Source organism: Falco rusticolus, chromosome 9 (genome assembly GCF_015220075.1).
Source record: "Falco rusticolus isolate bFalRus1 chromosome 9, bFalRus1.pri, whole genome shotgun sequence".
Taxonomy (NCBI): Eukaryota; Metazoa; Chordata; class Aves; order Falconiformes; family Falconidae; genus Falco; species Falco rusticolus.
The window spans coordinates 35,808,228-35,827,586 of record NC_051195.1 but is presented as its reverse complement, the minus strand read 5'-3'; the positions used below and the strand labels follow the sequence as shown (position 1 = coordinate 35,827,586).

Below are 19,359 nucleotides of genomic sequence, written 5' to 3'. Positions count from 1 at the left end.
TAATTAATCCCAACTTGCCAGAACGTTGAGAAGGCAGGCAAGTCATTAGGAAAAAAAATCAAAGCACTCGAAAAGGTTTAAAAATACTTTGGGAACCAGGCATCATCAAGAAGCTTCACGTTAAAATAAAAATTCACATGCTGAGGCAAAAGCACCTAGCAATTTTAAAAACTTACATTTAAATAACAGAAAATTGCAATACTCTACAACTGACCACTCTCTACAACTGACAACTAGAAATTAACATACCACAAGGATCAAATAATTTTCCTTTATCCCAGAACAAATGCAACAATAATTGTTATTTGCAATTTCTAATGCAAGGCCAAATAATGTCCTATGAAGGCTGAACCATAATAGAAATACTAAACTTCAGCATTTATGTTTGTTCAATCTTGACAGCTCTAATATTTTTATTCTCAGTGTTGGTCACATTTTTATTTTTTGGTAAATGAAAACTTCCTGCTGCCCTGTTCCTTCTTCGGTAAGGCTCAGAGTTAACATTTTTACCCCATTGCTTCGGCCTGTAACTTTTTAGCAGTTTCAGACAACTGCAACACTCACCTAGAGAAGTTAAAAAAAAAAAAAAAAAGAAACACAGCTTTGATAACTGGAGAATTATAAATTAAAATCATCGTTTACAAGTCCTACTTATTGTTCTCCAATTAATAATCTAAGTCACTAATTTTATGTTAAACATAGTTCAGTCATTACTTAAACATAACATTTTCATGAAATAACTGCACTGGCGGTGAAAGACCATCATCAGTGAGCTGATGGTCCGTACTTGTAAACTTGTATCCAAAGTGAACATGCTCCAGTATTTCTCCCTTAAAAAAATACCCAAGACCTATAGATTGTTTCTGACCTCTGGTTCTGGAGCTAATGATTATTGTCAGTCTCCCAAACTGTGAGGAACTACAATTAAAATAGAGCTCTGGCAGGGCTGAATAGTGTCTTTTCCTCCCATTTAGCAGAGCTGAGGTGAGCAGGAGTCCTTATGAGAGATGCACAAGAGGCTGATAGAATCTAAGTCATAAACAAAGTATTTTATTGCAGGGCTTATACACACCGGAGCAGAGCCAGCTCAGAAGAAATCAGAACTGCAGTAGCTGAGGCAAGAAAAGACTAACATAGCTAAAACATTGCCTATGCCGTGAGCAGTGCTACAAAGCCTTCTGTCATTTAGAATTTTTTTTTCTTTATATGTAAACTGTCATTTACAAGTATTATTTAAGTTAAAGGAAAAACAAACTAGGTGTTTGGTTCTGCATTTCCCAAGTACTGCATTGCTTGTAGAGCTTAGTAACAAAACTTTCTCTTTTTTTATCTGTTAATTTCTAATTCTGTTCATGTTTCCTCCCTCTCTTCAGGCCACCTCTCCCCCCCCCCCCCCCCATTAGATTATGCAATTAAATCTGTTTATGACTTAATAAGTAGTTTCACCACAACACAGCAACATGAAACAAATTCACAACTTCTCTGTAGATTTATACAGCAGTAAAAGATATGGAAAAGAAAGCATAAATAAGAAAACCTCTAAAGCATTTTTCATAGAAATTAAATTCTCAAACTCACTATCACACAGCAGTTTTCAGATAGGGACAATGCCTAAGTACTCATTTCAGAGCTTTCCTAAAAATCGATTTGATTATCATTTTGCAAGGGAGAGTTTTTATGATTGTTTTACATTTTTTCCCCTCAAAATTCCATTATGATCTCAAATTTATTGATTGTTGGGCATTTATTTACTTTCAGATTGCTTTTCCCAAAGATTTGATACTCAAGAAGAAATAAAACCAGACTCTGGCATCAAATACTGAGCTTTAATTCATCCTGATCACTCCACTCTCTCAGGCTCCAGTTTGAAAAATTCCATTACAATACAATCTGACTACTAACAGTTCATAGTATTTGATACACTTGCTTGCGTATCCATCCAAATGAACAGGAAAAAATATATGAAAAACTACTGGAAAATAAGCAAGCTTCTCAGTTTTTCCTGAGAAAGTTAGCATTTGTCCACAGGAATGTTAGATAAGCAAATAAAGCTCTACATGTAAATTACCTGAGCGTTACATAGACTAAAAGTTATTCTTCTAAGAATAATAACTGACACCAAGCAATTGATGTAGAGTCACAACTGAGTGATAGCCATTGCTAACTTGTCTACATGATTCTTAGAGAACACTACAGTTGTGTATGGGAATGATACACAAGTAGCATATAAGAGGTCCTGCCTAAGGTTTCCATCTGGAATGAGGCAAGAAACTACAGTTTTTTCCAAGGCACAGACAGGAAAAATCTATGACTCTGGAAGGCTGACTGAAGTGGCATTAAAGTACTTGCAGGACTCTCTGCAAAAAGACCTTCCTCGGTCTTCGAACTGAACAGAGCAACCCCCTCAATGGAATTTTTCCAAACACAATGAGACCCCTTGGAGCAGAGGTTGCGTTTGCGAAAAATAACAGTTCCCGAATACAGATAGCAGGATCTGCACTATCCAAAGTATAGATCTATAGATGAAAAAGGTAAGCTGATCAGATCTACTGGTCTTCATAAACTTTACTTCTTTTCTACCTGGGGCTTTTTTCCCCCCAATGCGGAAAAACTTGAAACCTTTGGAAGATGTTCAGTTACCACACATTTCAATCAGAAATGGCCCTCTACATATAACTAAAACCTTTCTGGTTTAATGCTTTAACTGCTAATAACTCGACAAACGCATCTGACCAACAAGTATTAACACAAAAGGCCTTTCTGTTCATACAGTCCTGTAGATTCAGTCCATCAGACACATAAAGAGATGAATTTTGCTTCAGATTTGCTTCAGGTGGTGGTATCACTAAATCAGACAACTGAATGTACTTTGATAACATTTTTGGACACCTACAAAAGATTGTTGCTTGATTCCTAGAATATCACATTATTTCTAGTACCAACAACAGAAAAAATTGGTTGAGAAAAAGTGTCTCCCATGCTGCCAACAGCTCCAGACATTCCTGACAAATACATACACTACTAAGTAATGCATATACTGCTATTTTATTGCAACCAGGAGGAGAATTAATAAAATGAGATGTTACGTTACTTTGATGAAGCAACAGAAACAGGACTAAACACATATAGAATCAAGTATTCTTACTTCATACCAGTTATACAAAAAAACCCACATATATTAAGATTTTTTTTCTCCTACCCTTCAGCACATCAACCCCAATTCAAACATCCTGAATGCTTTTCCTTCTGTGCTCTTTAACATAAATTCAAAACCCAGCTACTCCCAAAGAACAGTCACACCCCATAGTCCAGTTACTGTTTTGTTTTCCAAGTGCCCATTCTGTTCCATGGTAGGATTCTAATTTCTCTTCTGCATCCAAACACAGTAAAGCTCCCGGAGATTTCATGATATATTTTTCTAAAGAAGCTTCAGACAAGGACAAATTAAAAATATTTTAAGAGAGGATAGAAAATTTGCTTAAGCAAAAGCTAGCATTACTCTTTCTTTACATGCATAAAACATGCTTAAGGAGAGTGTTCCCTTGGACATCTCTAACTCAAAGAAAATATTTGGAACCACAATTCTAACTAAAAGCAGACAGTTCATAATTATTTTTCCTTCTGAATGCAACGGGAATGTAATTCAATCACACCTATGAGAACTGTTCATATAATAAAGACATTCACAGCATTGGAAGAAAACTTAACACCTTGATTCTAAAAGTACGAGGAAGATAAATGCAGTCCCATAAAGTTAATTAGGTGAAAAGATTATTTCACCAACTTATTTGTATCATTTAAAAATCCATCTAAAAAGGACTCATTGTATCCAGCCATACAAACTTCAAAAGCATATGGCATGAAGTATCACAAACACTGATTGTCAGTGTCGTTCTTTTCTATAATTATCCTTACATTCTTTTATTGGGAAATTTTGTTTTCCTTCATTTTGCTCTAGTTTTTAAAAATTAAGACAAATACAATAGGCAAAGTAACTCAAGATGTTACAAGATTACAAGGTGATGCATAAGTACATACATACACATATTTTTTTAAAAAATGCAGGATAGCAAACATTTTACCACCTATACATGAAAGATGCACTATTCTCATATACACGTAATTTTAACAGTCTGATTCTCCATTCCATTATACGAGTTTCCTGAACTTTACCTTCAAATTAAAGAGACTAATTACATCTTAAGACTGTAACAACTGAGTCAGGCCTGCAGTCCAATTGCAAGTGCAAAGTTATGAACAGTCTTACTCCTTGTTATAAAATAAACACTAATTGAACAGAAATCAAATACATTAATATAATTTTATTTCTTAATATTTTTATTAAATAGCAATTGACATGATTTATTAAATTAATATTTATATTAAATTTTTATCCTACAACTGCCACTAAGTCCATGAATGCTTTCTGATGGCATATACCATCATAAAAGTTTACCTGTCTCAAAAAAATATAAAAAAGTTCCTATCCTGAATCAATTACAAGCCCTAAATCCTCTTTTGTGAACATGCTCAGGTTTCACCTGTTTCTACAACACACCTTACTTTGCATGGAGTGGCCTCCTTAGAGAGTTTCTTTCAAGTCCCACGTCAAGGAAATACTTCTGCAAGTACATGGAACCTATGAACTGCATTCGTTATCCACATAGCTTCTGAAAGTTACTTCTGAAGAAGTCTATTTCCCCCTCCTGAAACTTCAACATGATTAATTAGATGAGCAGACATACAGTATTTCTGATATGCAGACATCACACGTATCCACATGGCTATGCAATTTTTCCTTTGCTGTCTGAGCTAATAACTTAGGAGTCACAAAGCATACAGGCACACAAAACCCTCAAGGACTGCAGAAGTGAATCTGGACTAAGGAAGAGTCAGTATTGGGCAGGAGAAACAAACTAAAAATCCTTCTGATACTACTAAGCACAGATAATATCCTCCAAAACTCTCATACCTGTTATAAAAAAAATCCACCCTTAAGATTCACAGCAACAAGCAGGCCAGATTTGTGCAGCCTGTAACCGAGGTTACCACTGAACTCTAGTACAGAGATGCCTTGAACAATATTACTAGCCTATGGTGATGAGCACATGCACAAATAGAAACATGTAATGCTAGTATGTATTGACTAGAATATGCAACTTCTTCTGCACAGCAATATTCTTACACACAAGCCTAACCTCAGTTCCATAATTTCCTTCAAAGCCGTGGTTTGCAGGTTCCCAGACATTTCCATCCAGATTTTTTAAGAGCATTTTCCACTTTTCTTTGGAAGCAATGACAAGATCTTTTAGACTACAACATCATCTTAACTATAAGGCAAGTATATGCTACCAAGAAGAATGTAATAAGCAAAGAACAGATAATTCAACAAGGATGATCAGCTGTCCTTAAAAACAAACAACCACAAAATAAAGTCATCCTATCGTTTAAACTATATAATCAGAACACATATACTTCATCAATACATGATATACTGAAGATGAGCTTGCAGAACTTGTTAGATTATAGGTTGACATCATCTCAGAAAGCCTCCTAAATACTTCTGGTCTGTTAAAAGCAAAACAAAGCAACCTAAACAGAAAAAAATAAAAACTGAGAAATTGAAAGAGAGAAAGACTCAAAAACATGACAAAGGAAGGAAGAACACAAAAGTTGCTGCTTCTTGAAGATTTGTAAATTTTTAAACATAAGATACCTGAGAATTTCCTTTATCAAATAGTGTTGCTTTATTCAAAAAAAGTATGCTTTCAAGTAGCACCAGAATAAGCGATATGGTACGCTGAAGTCTAAGCCTCCAATTGCATAACCATGAGGACAACAAAGAATATTTCTTCTACTAAAGATCTGGTGCGGTCAACTAAAATTAGCATGTTAGCTTCGTCATTCTTCCAGACTTGCAGCATAATAATTACCTCCATACCCAGAGAATTACATAAAGCCAACAAGGAAGCTTGGAGATTAGAAAGTTACAACATAAACAACGTAAGTTACAATATCCCCCCTGGCTGCTTTAAAAAAAAAAAAAAAGATAGACCAACTACAGACTCAGTCCAACTTTGACTCCCTGCCTTATTTGAATGCAGGACAGCTTCCAAGATCAATTCTCTAAGTATTCATCAACCTCTAACCTATATCAACATTTATACCTGCATTAACAGGTATGCCCCCCATATACTCACTGAATGACACACAGTATGTGTTTGGAACAGTCAGTCTAAAGCATCATCACAACACTCCTACTTCGTGCTTAACTAAGCCAGATAAAAAGTATGATACAGATGTGTAGAGGTAAGTACTTCCTTGAATATAGAACCCAGTATAGGGATTTTGGAAATTAAAAGCTCTAAAAAAATTGTGTCAATTTGATTTTTAAAATAGATGCTTACAGATTATTCCCACAAAGTTACATGCTATTAAAAAACACCCAGGAAAAAAAAAAAAACCCAAAGATTTAAATACAAATGTTCTGGAGTTAATATTTATATCACCATTAGGTTTTAGAAAACATCTGCAAAAATCTTTTCTAACAGTTGTCTTAACATATTACAGCTGTGCACACAAGTGCAAGTTGTATTTTTCCCAAAGCAGCTATTGATCAAGTATTTGTCATTTCTCAAGACCACCTTCTAGCTCCTGTTCAATGCTTTAAGTTACTTTTTAGAAAAGCCTCAGTTGACTTAAGAAGCAAACAAAACAGATCTGCTGATACAAAAGGACTACAGAAGTACACAGCTTAATTACAGCAGCTCTATGATATTTCCTATGAAACACACAGGTTATTTCCCCCTTCCCCATAACTGCTTTGGAGCATCCTGCATATATCCCATATACATTTGATTATCAAGTAACCTCCAAAGTACATTCATCAACTGAGCTTGCACACACAAACATGAATGTGAGCAATTCTGTGTTTGTTTTGGTTTATCATTCTGCATTTTCTTTATGAGGAATACATATTTTTACATACACACCCTACTAATCTATAGATTAAAAAAAGAGAACAATTAAAGGTGCAAATTATACTACAGTTGGATTAATCAGTACTTCAGTTCTACTAATAAGCTGGAACTGTCAAGTGTTCCTTTATACAAGTCAGATTACACCAAAGATTTCTTGAATTTTGAAAGCTGAGATGCATTATCAAGAAAATTAAGCTTACCATATTTTATTCATCACTACTATCCATTATGAAAAGGAAAGTAATTTAAAATGCAGCATGACTAGCAAGATATTTTTCTGGTTAATTTATCTCTGTCCTTGGACTGGGGGCTGCAATCAACGAAGCCCATTTGTCTTCTTGATTCACAGTGCCTCATGGTTTACTTACACCTTGAATAGAAAGTTTCTACAAAGCTCACCAGAGTATTTAAGGACACTGTTAACCCCAGCTCTCCTCCCAGGATTTTGACCAAAACCATTGCTGCTCACACTTTACTGCTGCAAGTGGTAATGTACATAGTTGAAATCTGACCCTTTTGTGATACTTCTGATTGTTCTTCAGTCCCAGCTCCTACATCCCAATAGTTACCTAACATACTCAACATGATCCACTTTTTTCATTGAAGGCAAGTTATTAGCCTCCAAGACAACAAAGAACAAGCTGAAAATTAAAAAACCATGGGAACAAACATACAACTAATACATAAAATAAAAATGCATGTCCATAATAAAAATCTACATTTAAAGACTGTAATCAGACCCACAATTCTGTAATAACATAACGCAATCATTCTGAAAATTAGGAATGCATGGTTCTTCAAGACGGCTATAGGAATGCAGTAACTAATACAAAACATTGTACTCATACAAGTAGAGCAGTAACTCTTCAAAGTATCTGTTTAGTACTATGGCATATGACAATATTTTGTTTGTAACATTTAATTCAAGGTTGGGGGTTGGGTCTTTGGGGGTCTTTACCTTCCAAAATAAAAATCTTATGTGACAGTCAAAGTACAATTTTTTTTCCAAGGATTCCCTTGAATAAAAGAACAAGTTATTCTGCAAATATTCTGCAATAATACAGACTGCTTGCAAGTTTTAGGTCCATCTGACCTAACAAGGAAGCAATTTTACTTATTTGAGATATACAGCACAGTTTGAACAACATTACTTCATGCCATAGTATTTATCATATTCTAGCAAGAAATGCGTTCTCTAAAATGGTAACTAGTTTACTAGCTGTTCCTCGTCATTACATTGATGGGTCACCTCAAGTCTTAAACCTTACAGGAGGCGTTATTTTCTTCTTACAGATGAGACACTGGAGCACATAAATTATGGAAGGAATTCACAAGTAAACATAGACACTGTCATTTTATGTGCACTTGGTCTTTAAGTACTTCAGTAGTTGTTCCATTGCCAGGTAGTCTTAGATCCTGGCTTCAAAATTTCCTCCCTAAATCACAGTTCTCAGACACGTGCTGCTTAAAACTTGGAAATATTCTGTGGCTAGCTTCTTTCTAAACATCATTAGCATGAACAAACTAGATATTTTGCCATCATATGATGGTAGTAGCATATTTCCATCCTTAAGAAAGAAATATAAAATACCAATTCAAACAGATCCTGGAATCGATTTCTTTTAAATTTGGGGAGAGATTTTACAGTGAATTTGTTTTTTTGCAAAAAACTGTTGCATTAACAGGCACTTTATGAATTACTTTACCCTATAAAATATATATATTTTTATATATATATAGGTATATAGAATAGTCAATAGACCTGGTGGCTGCATTATTTCTCAGAGGTCTAAAAGCTTAAGGTTTTTCTGTGTGCAGGAGACATCAAACCCAAATGCAGTTTTTGCACCTTGTGAATAAACATGAAATAACAGACAGCGTTGAGCTCAGATCCATCATTTCTCATTAGGGTTTTACTCCACACGGAGCTCTGAAATCATTGCGACTCTTAGGTCCACTCATTACACGCCTTTAAAAACGCATAGGGTAACCTGTAATACTAGTTTGAAAATTCCCACTGCTCATCCACCTCACAAGAAAACATACACTTTGCTTATAGGCTACTTAGTTTTGCCTATAGCTCCTTTATTACTTTTAAGTGTTGCAGTTCATTGAAGTACTCATGTTTTCAGGTGTCATCATAATTTATTCCTCCTTACATGATCTTTGTAGCATATTTTCCAAGACTGGACTATACAGCTAGTAATAAATTCCATGGACAGTGACAGATATTCTTCAGTACTGCATGCATTTTCCAATGTATTTTTTTGTTGTCTATGAAGTAGTGTTTTAAAGGAAGTTTGTTTTGTGGGCTTTTTTTTTTTCCCACCAGCACTTCAGTTAGTATGTGTAAGAATATCCCAATGACATTCCTGCAGCATCTCACATTACCTCCTACCTTTTCTCCCTACATTTTGGTACAATTAAATCAATTTCTAGTGCCGTGTGACAGACTGATCTCTTAAAAACTACTCTTACTCATTTTTAAAAGGTGACAAGAGCTACAGTAATGCCTTCCAAAATATGATCACCATGCCTCCTTTTTCATTAAAGGAAGTAAGAGGTGCACAGTGTAAGACTACTTATGTGCCAAAATAAATTTAAAACATAATAAATACTAAATGCTTAACCAGTATAGACATTTATGTATCCTTTTTAGACACACTGAATTTTTTAGACACCAATAGCAATGGCAACCAGCTTTTGGTGCTGTCTTAAGACCTGACAGGGTCATCAGCCATCTGTTCCCATACTTATTTGCTTAAGTAACTAACTGCTTACTCCACAAACAAACTAGACTCCAGAATTTTGCTTAAGTTGCATTTGGATTCAGTCCTATAGATGGTCTCAGAGTTCCACACAGAAAGGGACTCTGTACATTGTTAATTATCTATTGCTTGGGGGCGAGGAAGAGTGGTCTTTTAAAGAGATCGTAGTTCCATCCCAAACACATACATGCCTGTAGCCCCACAATGAAATGCCATCCACATAGGGGAGGCTGTGTTCAGTACACAGACTAGTTCGAGAAAAGCAGGGCCACATAATCAATCACTCGATACTGAGGATGCAACAACTCTGAGAAGACTTGTGAGGCAGAAAATAATGAACGGAGTTGCCAGCACAGTGCTAAGCTTAGAAGCGTTCTCTGCAGCTGCACACAGCAGGACACCGAGCAGCAGAGGAGCGGTTACTCTGCTTCTACATTTCACCAGTACCACCATTACCAAAAGAACAAGCATCTAGTTCTGACATTCATAGTTCAGGAATGAGGAAAAATAAGGAAGGCTAAAATCCAAGTCAGCAATCAAGTATGGAAAAAATTGTTTTGTGCTTAGAGATATGGTTTAGTGGTGACTTGGTAGTGCTTAGGTTAATGGCTGGACTTGACGATCTTAAAGGTCTTTTACAACCTCAATGATTCTATATTGAGACAAGGAACACTCTTACTCCATTCTAAGTGAAGCAAACGTGACCCTTTTTTCACCTACACAGGGAACACAGACCTGACGTACTGAAGGCTCTGCAGTGAAGGCCAATCTCAAACCATGAGAAAACAGGGAATTTTAAAGAGACAAAAAATGAGGTAAGGTAGATTTTTCTGGATGGGGGATTATGCATTTGATTTTGCTGGTTATAGCAAATGGTGCTGATAACTAAGCAATGCAAGAACTCTGAAAGTCTGTAATGAGCTTTCAGCCAGTGGAAGTGTCTTCAGATATGTGCAGATGCTTTTCTAAAACACATGTTCAACTCAGAAATTAATTCCATTACCTTACAGCCTGCATAAGGCAAGCTCTAAGAACATTCGGTCTTGTCTATATACTAAAAAAAAAAATATGGAAAAAACATTCAAATGTTTTAGTGGTGGACCTGGTAGTATTAGGTTAACAGCTGGACTCTGATCTTATGGGTCTTTTCCAACTTAAATCATTCTGTATAGGATGTATTAAAAAACAACAAAAATACACTCTAATAAAAATAATTTTTTTAAGTTTTAAAAAGATAGCTTTACTTTCACAAAAACCACTTCTCACTGCAGATTGTTTAGCTTGTAGGATGAGATTGGTATGGTCACATGGCTCAGGCTTCTACATTTCAAAACAAGATTTTGATAAAAAATTAAAGTCCTTACAAATTCAAAACCTCTTTATCATATCAGCTATCACTGTATTTTAAAATGTTAGCACAGAGAGAGTAAGTCACATTGGAAGAAATATTTTTCAAAGAATCACCACTAAAATTAAATTTAAATAAAGATCCCATTTTATAAGGATAAAATCATAATCACTGATGTTTCTACTAGTTTAATTATATTAACATTCACATGTTGAGTTATAAAAAGGCAATTTGCAGGGTAAAATCTCACACACAATTCCACTGATGTCAATAAGAATACTTAGGCACATGTCTTCAATCAGATACAGGCTATGCTGATGACAAAGGCAATTTTGTAACTGAACGACTGACTTGGGATTTCACCCTGTATAAGTTGCACCAGTTTAATGGTGATTTGTTTCACATTAAAATTAAGACAAATCAAGTCTATACCACTTCTAAAAGGGACTTTTTTCCCATCCACACCTGCTCATTCCTGCTACTTCCTTTGGGTCAGCAAGAAACTTAAAGTGAGTGAAGTAACATGAGGAAACTGAGCTGGCTTAAAAAAAGAAGTTGGCTGGAAGGTGGGGAGACACGTTCCTGTTGATACTTTTGAACTCTCTGAAGGAATATTAATGCTTACATAAGAAGCAGAAAGATGTAATCAGAGGAGCATGAAGGATAAAGTCACAGCTTTTCACAGCAGCATGAATTTCAAGTGGCTGCAGCTAGAACTTCTTTCTAAAGATCACTTTTTATACAATATTATTGTTCATTTACAATCTGCAATTTCAGGACACTTTTGTGAGTCAGCACAAGTGAGAGTTTTAGACAGAAATAAGGATGCTGTCTGAAATAATAAAATTTGATACCCTTTTAACATTTCATTTGTGAAGGCTCTCGTGCTCAGAAATTGTTTTGTCCTTGAAGAATGCAGAACCTTTTATAGCAGCTCTAGAAATTAAGGAGAACATGCAGGAGGTAATTTAGCAGTGCAATAAGAACATCTGGAGATAAGGTTTAATAATAAAACAGATCCATTTGCTCTTAATCTCTCCATAACAACCAGATATCTAGGACTAGGCAAAGCAGATTAACTGAAGCGGAGGTACTCCGAGGTGCTCACCTGTCCTGTACAGCCTCCTTTGTTACATATGCCAGTTGGGACTCACAAGTTACCACATAAACAACAATAACCATCTGGAGACACAATCTACTTCAAAGACAGCATTTTAGAAGATGATATTTCCAGTGATTTAGGTACTCAAAAACTTGAGAGGAAGAGCAGTTTCATCCTAATTTTTTCTCTAATGTTCTTCTACACACCAGCGTACAAACCAGCGCTAGAGAAAGGGGCAACTTTTTGTGCCGCCTAGAGGAAAACTCTTTTTTTTTCTTCCAAGAAGTCTTTCTGGGAGTAGGAAAACTAATGAAAACCCTTTTCCCATAGTGCTGCATCTCAAGATTGATTGACTTTGACATCTAAATATGTAGAAGCTGTGACTGCAGCTTTTCATGCAGTTGGGCCATTCATAACGTTTGTCTCTCTGAATTCCCTGGAGCATCATAACACAACTCATCGGGGCAGGATTTCCCTCTCCCTTCTGCCCAAACCTGTATCATGAAAACTGTAACTGACCAACAAATTCAAAGGTGTAGGACAGGGGAAGAAAGTGTGACAGATGTAGCATTAAAAGTTTCATTTTGTTAATAAATCAATTTATCATAATAAAAGCAGACACTGTGCTTTTATGCTTGTGGTTTTGTTTACATCTTGGGCACCATGTTGTTTGAAGCTCCCCGTTATAAAAGTAGAACCTGCTCACCCTTTGGCTTTCTTATCTTTCCCCTGTCTTCCATAGGCAGGCAGACAGGATTCCTTTCCTCTCTCTTTTTATAACTAAATTTTCCTTTTTTATTATTTATGGCAAAAAACTATTTTTTTTGCCTTCTGTCAGAGCAGGAGGGAAGAAGAAATAAAAATATTTGAGAGAAGGAAATAAGTCAGAATTGTATTCAGATATCCATCCTAAAAAAAAGTAAAATAATTCACTGAGGCCTAGATCATTCTGAAAAGTGACTGACACAGATGTGAATGTAATGCAGTAAGAACAGCAACACTTCCATTTATATAATGAATTACCACATGCTTCACAATACAAGGAGTAAACACAGAAGTTGATAATTAAGAGTAATAAAATAGTTCTAGAGAATCTTTTTGCCCATTTTTCCCCCACCCACCCACCCTTTCATCCAGTCCAGAGCAGCATTTGCATCTACTCAGTCAGTACTTCTACAGGGAAAAGGCAAGGTTACCATAGTACTGTCAATTACTTTTGATACCTGCTTACTAAGATTGATCAATTATTCTTGACTTATCCCTTCTATGTTGTTATTTCTCAGTCTAGAAAAGAAACAAAGCCAGAATTACTACACATCTCTCACCAAAGACTTAATGGTCCCAAGTTACCCCTAGGCAGAGTATTTCTCTTATGATAATGTTTCTGATGCTTGCTAATGTGAGTCACTCATTCCCAGAACAGCAAAAATAACCATACTTCACTTGTATGAAGAAAAATAAAGACCTTTTTATTTTCAAGCATTTTAAGCCTACCCTTAACAACACAAAAAAAAAAAAAAACCAAAACCAAAAAGCCACAAACACACACACACACAACACACAAACCCCAAACTATTTCCCTCAACTAATCAAATAATCTACTGACAGAAAACGGGTTTCACTGGTGTCCACTTTAGGTCATTAAAAGTTCAGTGTTGATCTTGCCTAAACAGACCCACCCAGGCACTTCAAACTGCTGAAACTTTGAAACACTGTAAACATTTAGAATAATAAACAAGGCTCTATTAGCTTTTGTATAGATCGTGTCTACAACCCATAAATTACTTGTTAACGCAGTTTTAATAGCCAAACACACTTCTCAATTGTCCTCATTCTGAAACATTCTTCATAAACATTTCTTAATGATAGAGCCAACTGCTGCAGAAGTGATACACACCCAACATGACTTGTCAAAGGAAAGCACCACTGCTGCAAAAGTCCAGCCATGGCTACTTACGTATAAAGCAGACACTCACACTTCACAGACACAGAAACAAAGTGCAAATGGTCCACAATAATAAGTCAAACTGTTAATTGCCACAGAAGTCAGAAAGTTCCTCAATCACTTGGCCATAAGGCAGGCTAGCATCCTTTTTCCAACTCTTCAGCTGGAAATACTCGATTCACCACCCCCTTCAGCCCCCATCTGAATTTTCAGGATGCAAAATACAACCACTCCGAATTGCTGCTTGTGTTGTAAGACACGTTAACATATTTCATGCCATCCCCAGCTCACAGGACTTGAAAAAGCTTTAAATTGCAGAATGCTTGTTTTCATTGCAGAGCACATTTTACTTCTAAGAATAAAGATTCCACATGAGCTATCAAAGATATCACTGTGAAAGCATCCTCAGTAAAAAACAGGCCTCCAATATAACAGAAACAACTTACTTCCATAACGAAAATCACAACGTGTCACTGTCATTTCTAAAGCTAAGTATGAAAGAATATAAAGGAGTTAATGAGAAATCTATTCCGATTTCACCAAAGCTCCTAATAGCACATCAATTAACCACTGTGTCAGCTTAGCTCAGAAGAGGAGCCCTTCCAACATTCAGGCAGAACTTCCTCTAGGTGGGGATGGATTATTAACTTTCTACCAGAAGTGAGAACCTAACCCACTGTGCCTTCTCACTCGACAAATACAACCAGTGAAAAGACCTAAATGCTTTAACAAATGATCAAGCAAACACCTGTAAGGACTGGATAAAGGCTTCAGTAACCATTCAGAGAATATACTGGTTCACCACAAGCTTTGAAATTTAAGAAATTAAAATGTGCTTCCATCCTTGCACTGTTAGGGTCTGTTGTGAGTGGCATCGAGACAAAGAAGGATACAAGTAATCCCTTTAAAGGAAGGAAATAGCAGCTCTGCAAGCCTGTCTCCTGCAGATCCTCACACACAGATTCACCTGGGCCTCCTCTCCTCACTCTCCATCCCTACGCAATTAGCCCATTGTTCCACAGAGCAGGACAAACCCCGAGTGCTCAATACATACAGGCAACAAATGACCAACTTAAAATTGTATTAACAAGTTCACATGCAGGAAAGATGTATAATATTTGCCTGATATTACCTTTATAACTCAAGTTATAATCAAACTGATAGAATCCACCAAATATGATCAATCATTCTTTCTTTTTCTACAGCATATACACTACTTCAGCCAACATGTCTGACCCCACTACTCCTTAATGTCCCAAGCTAACAAGTTACTGGATTTACTTTTTGTTTATTTAGGAATGAGTGACCTTGAATTAAATGTTTAAAAAAAAAGGTATAAATTATATGGCTTAAATTTTATTGCTCCAAAGAGAAAACAAAACTTAAACACAATTTAAGGTAAGACAGTAATTGATACTTTTAACCTGTTAAAAGTACTTTTCCAAAGACAGAATTTGAATTCCCTAAGACACAGCCTCACCAGTGCATTGCTATTAGCTAGGTACTAGAACATTTTCCAGCTATATATGTCAATATACGTAATAGAGTTTCTGCTTTTAAGGGGTGTTTTACAAGGGAATGAAATGAGATGTCCTGTCCAAGGTTATATAGCAAAATAACAGCAAATAGAACTCTTCACAGTCAGACTTTATACTGATACCAAAGGGGGCGGGGGGAAAGTGACAGCCCTATAAATTAAGTCTTCTTTTCCAGTACATATAGAAAAGCAATTGTCAGGGTGCGCTTCCTTCATACTGATCAATGACTCGGCATCACATCCACTTTTAAAAATGAGAAGGTAGTTCTAGTTTTGCTGACCACTCACTCCTTTGCAAAAATATGTTACAGTTTGACACTTCGCAGTGTCTCCTCTCCTGCAAACCTGTACACCGAGTGATGTCTATTTCACTGAGTTACACTTTACCTTATCCTGAATGTGCCTGACTAATACCCACTTAGCTAAAGCACTTTGAAAAAGAGGAAGACTAGAACGAGCAAAAGGCTTTCACTCTCCAGAAGAAAAAAGTCATTCAAATCCACTGGTCATTTTTGCTCCCTGGGCAGCCCCATCAAGTGCACATGTCATTTCCATGACAATTCCGGAAGGGACAGCAGCTACACAGCTTCAGGCCGGTTTATCCTCGTCTCTCTGTCCCCAGCAAATGGAACAGCCTATTTTCAAGCGGGTACAATTTTCCTTCGGAGGACTGCATCCTGTGTTCTTAAAGGAAGGGAACCTATTGCATCCTTAACTCTGCCACATACTTCTACCGCACATGAACAAAATCACAGCAAACACAAGCCAAAAAAACCACAACGACCAACCCAAAAATACAAACAAACACAAGACCCCAAAAGCAAACAAACAAAAAAAAACCAACCAAAAAAAACCAAGCAAGTGAAAACGACAAGGAAAGGGTGTAGGAAGGAGGAAAAGGGAATTGCAATAAAGCAGAGACTTACTTGAATCTGCCCTGGCAGTGTTGGCACTGGTCTCCCACCCAGCCCTGGTCGCAGACACAGGTAGAGTTGACACAATGACCCGAGAAGCAGGAGATTTTGTCGCAGGACTTGGACTGGGACACCTGGGCGTAGAGGGCCAGGTACAAGAAGCCGTAGAAAAGCAGCCAGCTGTTCACATCCAGGAGGGAGGCGAAGCAGCAGCAGCAGGAGGAGGGGAAGGGTCTCCCGGCGCCCAGAGGCGCGGGGGCAGCTCCGGCGCTGCCCAGGTCCATCTTGCCCGCGGGGGCCATGGCCGAGGCGCGGCCGGCGGCGGGCAGCGATGGCAGCGCCTCCCGCGCACCCCGGGCAGGGGCAGCTTCCCCCGGGGAGAGAGAATCCAGCCAGGGAGATTCAAACCCCCCGCTTCCTCCTCGCCTTCCCTTTCCTCCCTCCCTCCCTCCCGACCCCAGCGCTGCCTCCTGCGGCCCCTTCAGCCCTCCGCACCCCGTCACTCCCGAGGGGAAGCCCGGCAGCCCTCAGCCATCCGCCCCTTCTCTTCGTCGTCCTCCTCAGGGCTCATCGCTCCGATCTTCTTCCATGGAGGAGGAGAACTGCCTCTTGACCTTGTGTTTTCTCCTCGCCAGATATGCCCCCCACCGGCGTGCACACACACACACGCCCGCCCACCACCCTCGCTCACGCAGCCCCCCGGCTCCCCCTTCTCCTTTGTAGTCCCGCGGCCCGCGGCGCAGCAGGCGGCCGCCAGAGGCGCGGGGAGGCGGGGGCCGCGCCGTCCTCTCGCCACTCGGTCCGATGGGAGGTGAGGGCGGCCGGGCTCCGGAGCCGTTACGGCACCCCGCACCGGCGGGGGGGGGAGGAGAGGGGGGACTCGGCGGCCAGGAAAGGGCTGAGGAGCTCTTATCCTCTCTCCGCGATTAGCCCTGCAGGAAAGAGAGGCGAGAGGAGGGTTAACAGTCCCTCCGGGTCCCAGCTGACAGCTTGCAAGCAGCCATTTTTAAAGACTAATTGTCATCGCCTCTCGGAGCCGCCCGCTCGCTCTGACGCCCCCCGCCCCTCGGCCCGTTTGGATCCGTCCCTCCGTCCGTCCCTCCGCGGCGGGGGGGACCGGCGCGCCGGCAGCTCCCGCGCCCCGCCAGCCTCTCCCGCGCCTTCCCCCGCGCCCAGCGACGGCCGCCCGCGCCCGGTGCTTCAGCGGGCACCGCCGCCCCCGCGCTGCACGTAAAGACAAGGCGGAGGGCGCTGAAGCGGCGCCGGCCCGGCGCCCCCCGCCGCGGGCACGCAGGCCGCCCGCCGCACAAAGCCGGCCAGGCTGCCGCCGCCCAGACCTCGGAGGCCCTACGGCCCCGCGGGGGGGGAGACGGGGGTCGGCGGGCGGGGGCAGACCGGGACGGCCCCGGGGCGCCGTTAGCGGGGGAGGGGGAAGGGGGGCGGGCTCCGGCGCCGTTCGGCTGCCCCCCGGCCCCGCTGAGCGGGCAGATGCCGCTCCGGTGCCTCCCCGCCCGCCGCTGTCTGCCCCGGGTCTGTCTTCGGACTCGTCCCGGCTGCCGCTGGAACAGACGTCGCAGCCGCCGCGGAACCCTTCACCTCCCCGGCGCTCGTGTCACGGGTCACATCCAGGCGCTGCCTTCCACTTAGGGCCCGCGTGGCAACAGAAGTTCCAGGATTTGTAAATACAGCGGCACCGAAGTAATTGTGGTAATAAAGTTGCCTAAAATGTCCTTTTTCTTCTCTGCAAAGCGTGCCGTACGCTGCCTTTGTCAACTTTGCTACAACCCGTTTTCGTCTTACATTTTTTCTACAAGGAAAAAACAATGAGCCTTGCTGTCAAGCAACGAAGAAAATAACAGCAATCAAACCCTCTGAAACCTTCTCGTAACAGTGGCATTGACAATTTATGACATGATGACTCTGTTCCAAGATAAAGAAAAGGTATTTAATGTCATCTCCTGGCACCATCTCAAAACGGACAGGTCCAAAGCGACCCATGTTAGAGTCTGAAATCGGTTCCCAATGAACCCTTCTCCAGGTTCTGCAGTTCTTGGACTGCATGGGAGTTGTTTGGGGTTGGTTTAACCTGTTTTCCCTGGCAGACTATTAAACCCTCACCTGAACTTCCAAAAAACTCGAAGTGCATCAATGCTATAGCAAGGAGCACGGTAACATCCAGCAGTATCTATTTGTACTTTGTGTGAAATAAGAGTCCAACTGCATCCAGCGTTCAGAACTAAGTACAGTGCAAACAGCATAGCAAACCGGTCTGTGCCTTAAGGAATTTACCTTCTTGACAGAGGGAATACCTGAAAGTGTGTGGGGAAAACAGAGGTGATTTGTCCATTTTCATTGCAGAGGGTGTCAGGAGGCCCGCAAGCTGCTCTCAGTCCAGGAGCCTGTACATTGTCTTCCTAACAGAGCTGAGATAGATCATCTCATTGTTCTGGATCAGACATACTTCTTAGCTATTAGGTATCTCTTTGTATGTGTTTTGTAACGAGTTGGTGAGTTCATGCAAAGAGAGGAAATGGAAATTGTGTTGCTGCTTTATATTTCATGAAAAAAAGCTGAGGCTGAAGCCTTTGTTGAACAGTCTGCTAATTGTACAATATTACATGTGATTAAGGCTGCTGAACAACTGTCCTCTGTTAAATAACATTATGACACCAGAAATGCAGTTAATAGGAGATTATAGTCCAAGACACAAAGTCAGTTCACGATTGCTCTTTAATCTAGAAATGCTTTAAGCAATATTTTTGCTT

General features: G+C 39.6%; 1 protein-coding gene across 2 annotated transcripts in view; it reads right to left on the bottom strand.

The window, feature by feature from the left end:
- The window catches only part of ATRNL1 (attractin like 1), a 525,096-nt gene extending 505,945 nt beyond the window's left edge, over positions 1–19,151 (bottom strand). Inside the window, exon 1 of one of the 2 annotated variants that reach the window (XM_037400754.1) lies at positions 16,607–19,151. In XM_037400754.1, the coding sequence (XP_037256651.1) occupies positions 16,607–16,896 (290 nt within the window). In that variant the 5' untranslated portion in view covers positions 16,897–19,151. The remainder of the gene's footprint in view (positions 1–16,606) is intronic. The other variant, XM_037400753.1, reaches the window with a different exon arrangement.
- Between the last annotated feature and the right edge of the window lie 208 nt (positions 19,152–19,359).